The sequence below is a fragment of the Primulina tabacum genome, chromosome 10, assembly GCF_025594145.1.
Source record: "Primulina tabacum isolate GXHZ01 chromosome 10, ASM2559414v2, whole genome shotgun sequence".
NCBI lineage: Eukaryota > Viridiplantae > Streptophyta > Magnoliopsida > Lamiales > Gesneriaceae > Primulina > Primulina tabacum.
Window position 1 is genome coordinate 9,222,858 of NC_134559.1, and position 10,126 is coordinate 9,232,983.

Genomic DNA, 10,126 nt, shown 5'->3' on the forward strand with positions numbered 1-10,126 from the left:
GAAAAACATAATAGATAGAAACTTAAATTTTATTTGAATGAATGAATTTGAAAGGATAAGTTTCAATTTTTTTTTCCCTGTTTGAATGAACCAAATTCAATTAGATTTCTAATATACTAAGCATCAAGTTATACAATGTCATAGCAACTGTGGAGGGTTTCTAGAAAAAAAAAAAGTTGTTTGAAATCCTTTTATTAAATAATTTCTCAAATCAAATTTATAATTCCAAACATAATCTGAAAATTTCATGGAAAAAATACAAAAAATAAATTATAATTTTTAATAAATTATTTTATATAAAATAATTACATAATTTATATTAAGACTTAATACACCTGATAATTTTTTTTAAAAAAAATAAACGTGGTTACATAGAATAATTAAATATAAAAACTTTTATCAAACAACTAATTTCATAAAATAAAACTTCATCCAATTCATAAAAAATATATTATTTCACGAGGCTAAAAATGTTATCTTACACTATGTGACAATTTTATTTCACCACTGTAAGGGATGTTGCTCATAAACGTACAAGAAATTAAAATATTATAACGTGTGTATCAGAAGTTAGTGTTGTGCTCTGGTGTTGTCAACACGAGAACACAACTTGCAGGAAAAATTAATTATTAACAAACAAATATAACTTTAATAAATTAAGACCAGATTTAAATTATGCACAACTACGAATACCTGTGCGATGCCTCATGGCAAAAACTTCACTAGAAAAATATGTAAATCGTTTACACCAAAACAATACTAGTGAAAATAACAAAACTAAATTCCTTGACACTCCAAGTAATTAAAATATGCATAAAAACACAAATCAAATCTAGATGCATAAAACAAACACGTATTGCTTAAAACTAAACAAAACCACTCTTCGATCAACAATTTGCGTCAGTGTTGTTCTTGAGTGTTGGCAACACCAATCGGCAACACGGTAAATCTGTGAATCAATCAAACAAACTCTTCACACGAAAATCTTTCACTCTGAACTATGAGTGTGTTCCGAGACAAACTTCAGCAGCTATGCCCTTGCAAAAGTGATCACCCGATCACACAAAAAGTCTCATAAAAATAAGCTCGGCTCTTGTATTTTTCTCTCTCTAAAGCCCTTCTTTTCTTTCTCTAAAAAGCACCTAGTACGGCTGTAAAGCTATTCAAATTTATATCTATGGCTTGACCTAAAAGTTATTTCATAGAAGAGTTTTACAAAATATGGTAACAAGATTTTCATTAGATATAAAACTCTTTTAAATAAAAATAAAATATATTAGAAATAAAAATCATATTAGAAACAAATCCTATAATATCTAGATATAAATTAATCAAGATCTTATAATCTAAAAATAAATGAAGTAAGATTTTATAATCTAGAAAAACAAAATATCAATTTATTAAAATAATAAAAAAATAAAATATTCCTTTTAACAACCGTGGTTGTGAATTGTGACAAAAACTTCACGAGGCCACCACGATGAATTCGTTTTTGTCACAACCCGCAATTAAAAAAAAAAACAAAAAACGGAAATCTAGGGTTCGGATAAAATTGGAAACTTCTTAAACCTACTTCTTACATGCACCGGCTCCACACAATAACTCCCACTGCACGTACACGAAAACTACCCACCACACGCGGATAAGTTCGCAGTGTCATTATCGTATAATAAACAGGAAATGCAAGCCTTAACACAACACGCTCCATGCTTATAATCCCGACACCAGTCCATCTTCTTGCATCCTCTGAGAGTCTGTTCCGACTCTCTCCACCAAACTACGCACTATATATATATGAGCATTTAATCTCTTTGATTCTGTAACTATGGTGTCTAAGCCTGTAATTTGGTTCTCCGCCATTGCCGTTGTCCTTCAAGCATGCATCCTTTTAGCTTCCTCCAAGAAAACCTACATTGTCCACATGAAGCACTACCAAAAGGCCCGCATCGTATGCCACGCACAGTGAATGGTATGCTGACCATTTCCAGTCGCTCACTTCCGGCGACCCAGATTCGCTTTTGTACGTCTACGAGTCTGCATATCACGGTTTCGCAGCCGTACTTTCGCCGGAGGAGGCGCAGTTCCTCAGCCAGTCGGATTCGGTTCTTGGAGTTTTTGAAGACGAAATTTACACTCTTCACACCACTCGTACTCCGGAATTTCTGGGTTTGGAAGATGATTCCGCGACGTGGGCTGGGCACAGCCTGCATGAACTGAATCAGGCCTCGAAAGATGTTGTTATCGGGGTTCTCGATACCGGGGTGTGGCCGGAATCCAAGTCTTTCAGCGACGAAACAATGTCTGATGTGCCGGCGAGGTGGCGCGGTGAGTGCGAGGCGGCGGCTGATTTTGATCCTAAAATCCACTGTAACAAGAAGTTAATTGGTGCCCGGTTCTTCTCCAAAGGATACGACATGTCAGCCGGGGAGAAGGAATCTCCTTCCCCACGCGATAACGATGGCCATGGTACACATACAGCGAGCACTGCAGCCGGGTCTCAGGTGGACAACTCTAGCCTCTTGGGTTATGCCAGAGGAAACGCCCGCGGGATGGCGACTCATGCCCGATTGGCGACCTACAAAGTGTGTTGGAAATCGGGTTGTCTTGGTTCCGACATACTTGCTGCAATGGATCGTGCTATCCTCGATGGGGTTAATGTGCTGTCTCTGTCTCTGGGCGGCGGATCTGCAACGTACTTCCGCGACACCATTGCTATTGGTGCCTTCGCAGCCATGGAGAAAGGTATTTTAGTCTCATGCTCGGCAGGAAACAGCGGTCCTGCAAAAGCTTCTCTTGCAAATGTTGCGCCATGGATCATGACTGTCGGAGCTGGCACAATTGACAGGGATTTCCCAGCTTTTGCCACATTTGGCAATGGACAGAAATATACAGGGGTGTCATTGTACAGTGGAAGAGGAATGGGGCATAGTTTAGTGGAATTGGTCTACGATAAAGGCAGCAATGGCTCCAGCAATTTGTGCTTGCCTGGTTCTCTGGACTCATCAACGGTGCGTGGAAAGGTGGTGCTTTGCGACAGAGGGATCAGCGCTCGGGTGGAGAAGGGTGCAGTAGTGAGAGACGCAGGTGGGATAGGAATGATACTGGCGAACACGGCGGCGAATGGGGAGGAGCTGGTGGCGGACAGCCACTTGTTACCCGCGATGGCGGTGGGGAGGAAAGTGGGCGACATGATGAGGCAGTACGTGCAGACGGAGAGGAATCCGAGGGCGGTGTTAAGCTTCGGAGGGACGGTGGTGGACGTGAAGCCGTCGCCGGTGGTGGCGGCATTCAGCTCGAGAGGGCCCAACATGGTGACTCCGGAGATCCTGAAGCCAGATGTGATCGGGCCTGGCGTGAATATCTTGGCAGGTTGGTCTCAGGCCGTGGGGCCTACCGGGCTTGAGAAGGACAAGAGGAAGACCATGTTCAACATCATGTCTGGTAAGAATCAATTCTTTAACGGCTACATTTCAATTGTTTTTCATTTCTTTCCCATAAAATCGGTAGTTATACAATTTTTAAAAAAACGAGATTAGTCGTAAAGCACCACTAAAAAACAATGATTTCCCTGGCTTCACGTTTTTATAACCTTGGCTTATGAAAAGCTCGTGACATATGCTTTCTTGGAAAAGTTGTGTTCACATTCCTAAAGTATGTGCAATAATTTATATTTCCAAGATTGGTAAGAGAAAGCCAGCGAAAGATCGTGGGCGGGCGTTGCTTTGAATTATTAACTGATATAACTATTCCTTGGACAGGTACTTATGGATAGATTTTGAAATATCATAATAATAATTACCAATGTGGATGATGACAAATAATTTGTGGGTTGTTCGACACTATTGGATAAACGAATCTATATCATAGAGTAGAATGAGCTGTAAAGAGGTGTTGGTGGATTTTTGAAAAGGATGGTCCTCGTTTTCTGCTAATAGTAGAGTTTTCACATTATACTTGAAAAGCGTGTCCGCAAAGGTGATTGTATCTTTCGCTGTATGATTTTTAAATTTTGCTTCCCCAAAGTTTTTTGAGCCATCCAACTCATCCCCCACCTCTCCCTGAACTTATTCCAAAACATATGATTGGTATATTTCGGAATTGGTAAGGATAACGTTGATGATAATGGGCAGGTACATCCATGTCTTGCCCCCACATAAGTGGACTAGCTGCATTATTGAAAGCAGCGCATCCCGACTGGAGCCCGAGTGCCATCAAATCCTCTCTGATGACAACGGCCTACATGCTCGACAACAGCAACTCCCCTCTCCGTGATGCTGCCGACTACTCGCTTTCAACTCCGTGGGCATATGGAGCTGGCCATGTTGATCCCCAGAAGGCCCTATCTCCAGGGCTCGTGTACGATGCCACCCTAGAAGATTACATATCATTCCTCTGTTCCTTGGATTACTCTGTTTCGATGGTGCAGATATTTGCAAAGCGTCCAAACGTCACTTGTGCCAGGAAATTTCGCGACCCTGGCCAGCTCAACTATCCCTCATTCTCGGTGTTGTTTAGGAAGTCGAGGGTAGTTCGATACACCCGAGAACTGACCAATGTGGGAACTGCAGGTTCTGTTTACACAGTTTCTGTCGATGCACCCTCTATGGTTTCAGTTACTGTGAAACCATCGACTCTCGTTTTTCCAAATGTGGGTGATAAGAAACGGTACACAGTCACATTTGTGTCGCAGAAAGGCGCACACCTGCTGGCTCGAAGTGCATTTGGGTCCATTTCTTGGAGCAACTCGCAGCATCTAGTGAAGAGCCCGGTTGCTTTCTCTTGGACGCGATTATGAGATTATGTGATTTTTCATCACCACCCTTCTGCAGAATCCTCAGACACAGAATTTACATTCTGCAAAGGATTCTAGTGTGTTGGTGAAGTTAAACATTTGAGTGGCATAGTTGTGCTGTTTTTTAATTTACTGAATTAGGCCCAAATAGAATAATTATAGTTCATGTCTTCTTTCAACTATTATTATCAAGAATCTGATTATGATGGTGAAAATTTTCATGTAGATGATGTTTTTCCCCATGGGACAGCGCGTTTCGGCTTAAAATTGCAAATGTTTCTTTTGAAATCATCCCAAGTTTTCCATCAACTTCAAATACATATCATAAATAAATTTTCAACATGAGATGTATTCAATTCAGAGTTTTGATAACTTTTAATGATTTTTTCAAATGACAGACTTTTATGGATTTAATAGATTTTTATTGACTTTTACAGAATTTCACATATTTATAAACAGATTTACGTAGACTTTTTGGCAAGATTTTTATAAACTGATCAAGGACTGAATCAAGCTACAGGTGAAGACGTTACAGACATGATGCGGGAAGCTTTAGATCTCAGCAACGGAACAGCTAATGAAGAGCACAAATCCCTTTTCCCACTTGTTGTCTTGAAGGGCTGTTCACGATAACTTTTGTGAAATTTTTTTTTTATAAAATTTTATAAATTTTATACTTAATATATCATGTTATTTTTTATTAATTTATTAGAACCAATAATTAATTGACATATATAACATATTCAGTTTGAAATAGTTTTTCAGTATTTATATGAATAAATAAATTTATTTATTTAAAGTTAATAAATCATTTAATCTTTACATATGTATATATATGGGTTTGTATGTATGTTTATAAATTTTTTAAAATACATCAATTGATAATCTGTGACCTTATTTTTGAATTGATAATGTACATGTGAAAATAATATTATTTAGCATTGTATGGATATAATTTTGTATAAAAATATCATAGATTACGTATTAATTGAAAATGATAAATATATTTAAAAAATCATGGTTGTGACGAGGCAATTCAATTATTAAGAATTAAGCGACATTTTTTTGGACCATCTTTTATTATTATTGAATATTACATTAATTTGTATAAATCATAAATTAAAAATTACAAAACCAATTCTAAAATTCAAAATGTCATATGATATTAAAATATAAAATTATTAAATGAACAATCAGTCAAAAAATGAAAATTTTGAAAAGTAAAAATGAAAATATATATAGAGATATAATTCAAAAATTTGAGAGTGATACATATAGATGAGAAGAGAGAAGAAAAGATGTGATGTGAGAAAGAAATAAATAGCTTGGGTATGATTTCGAAATTTTAAAAATCCATCCAAATTTTTAGTTGAACCGAATACAATTTTTGAGAATTTCTAGTTGTACCTTAGACTTTATTATTTATATGTTAATGAATTTCATGAAGTTATTAAAAGTCTATTGAAAATTTTAATACCTATATAGACTTTTATAGAATTTTTAAAAGTTAAAGTTGAATATTATTTGATTTTTTAAAACTCTATGAAAATCTATTTTGAATACCACTAGACTTCTATAGAATATGTAAAAATCTTAATAATTGAAAACATATATACTTCTAAAATCTACAATACAAACTCCTAAGTCTAACCCAAAATTTTGTGAGACAAATATCTTATTTAAGTCACTGCAGAAAAAATATTACTTATTATTATAAATATAAGTAGGATTGACCGACTACCGTCTCACAAAAAACCTAAAAAATATCTAATTCTTTTTGTTCATGAACATATTTCTCCAATAATTTCTCTATATCGAATTCAAACTTAAAATCATTGACATATTTATCTTTTTTATCCGACACATTGATTGAAAAATATATTTGCACAATCTTTCTAAAAAAAATTAAAAATTAAATTAGGAAACCGTCTAGGCGAGATTTTGAGCCAACTAGAATAATGCCAGAGGCATCGCTTTTAAAAAAAGGGGGCGGTGGGCAATCGTGTTATCGTGTACTGCCTTTTATAGCGCTGTTTTCAATGAGTGAAATCTCTATCAATTAATCATATAAATTTCAATTTTTGGGTAAATCGTGCGTCTCAGATCAAGTGCTGTTGGTTCTGAAGGTAAAGATTCAAGAAACTGATAGCGTTGCACGATTTCAATGTACTTTAATAGCAAAAGTAGCTAGGCCAGCAGCAGTTTTTGTAGCAAGAACAAAAATTTACCTCCACACACTTGGGAGACGTACACTTACTACTGGAGCAAGAGCAAGTCATACATGAAGGAAACTTGGGAATACTAAGGCGTCCTGTGTTCGAGCAGGAGTCACAAGAAAATTCAGGCACTCGGCATCTCACACATAGGCCGCCGCTGCAAGGAAACTTGCTGCATGGTGGTATCTCCGGATCGGTTGTGCAGATCCCGGACACCTTTAAACAAGATACTCCACTGCGTGAAAACGAAATTTGATCACTAATGACTTGACTTTAAATGGGATAACGCTCACATTTAAAGAAGATAAGAGTGTACCAGAGCCATTTCCCGAAGCCATGAGGCCTGCGAATTTCCTTGGTTCTGCTTCTTTAGATAAAAACACAAAGATAAGAAACATATAAAATGTAAACAAAATAATTACCAGGGCTGACGCCTCATGCAAGAGCACGGACGTGGGCAACGTCGATCGCCCGAGTAAATTTTTTGGAACGAAAACTTGTAGTAATTGAAAAAGCACAAATAAAATCTCGATACTTTTGGGCATCCCCTTAATTGATCGCTTCAATTCTTACGTAGGTATCAGAGGATCTGCATTTGATGTGATGAATTCCGCAACCCTGGCAGGTCGAAAGATAGTCATTTTACTCCGGCTCGGGATCAAGATTGACATCGATAAAAAGAGCTAAGGTGACACAATCGAATGCATTTTTTTCAAATAGTATGAAGTTTAGATACTCGAAATTCATACGTACGTAACATGTTTTCGAATAAATAACATACTCTTTACAGGATCTTGAAGCTTGTTGAAACCCATCGGCAGACTTCAACTCTTCCTGCGTGGCCCAAAATTATCATTAAACAAAAAAGATCGTAGCTTCTCCATATCTATGTGCAAGGGCAGCACACGGGGACAACTAAAATTTGGCAATTTAGCTTTTAAAATTTTAATAAATAAAAAAGATTTATTTTTTTAACTCAACATCGGACCAGGTTATTTTAGCAAGAAACACACGTATGATCATAAAGTTTTCAGTAAAAAAAACTTTCTGAAATTTTTTATTAACAACCCCCATCCGATATGAAATTGAATATTTTTTCTCCTATTCTAATATCATATATATATATATGTATGTATGTATATACTAATAAGAGCGTTAAATGTCTTCGTACATCATTAATGGTGCAATTAATACTAGTATTAGGTAAAGTATCGGTAACATTTAAACTTGTAACTATCAAACAAAAGACGTTAAGTTCTTCTTGTTTAAGCTAAGTTCTGCTTTTCTAAGTTTTGATTCTGCTTTTCTAATTCGTTAAGTACTCGAAAAATATTGTTTCTGTTTAAGCGATACGAGAGCTTCTGCTTATTATACTGTCTTCTGATTTAGCTATTATAGTCTACTGGTTTTGACTCTCATCACCATAATTAAATTAAGTCTAACAACACATATTTAAAATATAAATAAGGAAAAAGAAAAAATACATTTAAAATAATCAATTAAGAAGGAGACGAACGTAAATTATTTTTCTCAAAAAATTCTCATATTTATTATTTATCATCGATTTCAGACGTCTTCTGTTCAATCTTAGTCCAATTTCCGACGTAATGCCAACTTTATGTCTACGTGACACTCACCGTGTGTAATGACAGTTCTTCTTCTCTCAAACCACAAAAAAAATTTATTTCCCAAACAGGAGCTATATAAAGATTCGCACCACCAAAACCACTCTTTTCCGAAGCGAGCCTTCAATCACCGGAAAATGACAGGGTCCTCTCTCTTTCCAAATAATTAACTGTCAATTTCATACCAAAAGGAAACAAAATATTTTTTAACCGAATTTTAACTCATTTTTTTTCCATGATAGGATTTTCTCCCATTTGTCGTAGTTCAAACTTCATTCTGAACCCAAACAAACCATCTGATTTATCCTAGAAGTTAAGTATGAAGTAACATCACTATTAAGCCAAGAAACTAACCTCAAGAAAGCCAATTTCCCTCTCCAGTATCTGAATCTTGGCCAACTCCCGCCGCTTTCCATACAAATCCGGATACTCCGGCGGCGACTTCGGCCTCGGCGGCGGGAGTGCCGACACCGAACCGTTGCCCCCTGAACCCTCCATTTATCCACCAAAATCAAACCCCTTCCTTGTAACTCAATGCTTCCTCATGTTGGCCGCCATTAATCTTTGACAAAACCCGGAATGAGTTGAATGAATCACAGCAAAGAGAGATGAACGATGGAACCGAGATGTAAAAAAGAAGCATCAAATAAAGACGAAAAGACAGAAGAAATAATTACTGAGCTCCGAAATAGCCAGAAACAAAAGCTACACTTTGAACAAACACACGCACAGATACTACAGTACACGTTTACTTGTAGTTGCATGAATTTACTGAGGAAACAGTTAAAAAAACAATAAACCCACGAGCATTTTACTATGAAAGAGGATAGAAAGTGAGGTATGATGGCGAGTACCTGCAGATAAAAAAAAAGAGTGCTTTTTTTTAAGCACTGATGTGATGATAGAGAAGGCAGTGAAAAAGGCTGCAAGGAGTTTGTGATTGGGGAAAAGTTGAGGCAGAAACCAAAGCTTTAAACGAAGTTTTGAAGTCGATGTAAAGAGCAAACGTCACTTCCTTCTCACGCAGTTGGAGTGTGCTGGTGTGTGTAAATGCATTGAAGGTGTTGCAGAGTTGCACAGGTAATGGCAGAACAGAGGCTCGACCCACCAGTTCCTGTATCTTATCTAAATAGTGTATTACGTTCATTGTTTACATACCATTTGATCACTACTACAGTGTTGGTTTGGTTGGAGATATATCTAGAAATGTAAATGAATCAAATCGTCTGTGAGCTATTCGAAATTCGATTCGATAAAAGCTCGTTTGAGCTTGTTTAATGAGGCTCGTTAAGATAAACAAATCAAACTCAAGGTTTACAGTATTCGGCTCGTTAGCTCGTGAACATGTTCGTTGGTAAGTTCATGAGTAATCTTTTAGATGAAAAAATAATAGTTTTGATATTTCATTTATTGATTTTGTATAGAAAAATCTATTAAATTTATTTATTATAATAAATTTATAAATTTTAATAAGAATAATATATATTTTTTTA

The 10,126-nt window shown here is 36.4% G+C and overlaps 2 protein-coding genes across 2 annotated transcripts; one reads left to right on the top strand and one right to left on the bottom strand.

The window, feature by feature from the left end:
• The first annotated feature begins 1,732 nt into the window (after positions 1-1,732).
• LOC142504811 (subtilisin-like protease SBT1.8) lies at positions 1,733-4,958 on the top strand. The gene is given in 3 exon segments (XM_075617622.1): positions 1,733-1,939; positions 1,941-3,441; positions 4,131-4,958. Coding segments are annotated over 3 exon segments (2,280 nt in total). The 5' UTR covers positions 1,733-1,825; the 3' UTR covers positions 4,796-4,958.
• Positions 4,959-6,802: 1,844 nt separating this feature from the next.
• Positions 6,803-9,779, bottom strand: LOC142505602 (guanine nucleotide-binding protein subunit gamma 3-like). The gene is made up of 5 exons (XM_075618660.1): positions 8,988-9,779; positions 7,790-7,842; positions 7,582-7,626; positions 7,325-7,375; positions 6,803-7,243 (listed from the first exon to the last, which is right to left on the bottom strand). Exons 1-5 carry the CDS (start codon positions 9,129-9,131, stop codon positions 6,964-6,966), a joined length of 573 nt encoding a protein of 190 aa, XP_075474775.1. The 5' UTR covers positions 9,132-9,779; the 3' UTR covers positions 6,803-6,963.
• Positions 9,780-10,126: the final 347 nt, after the last annotated feature.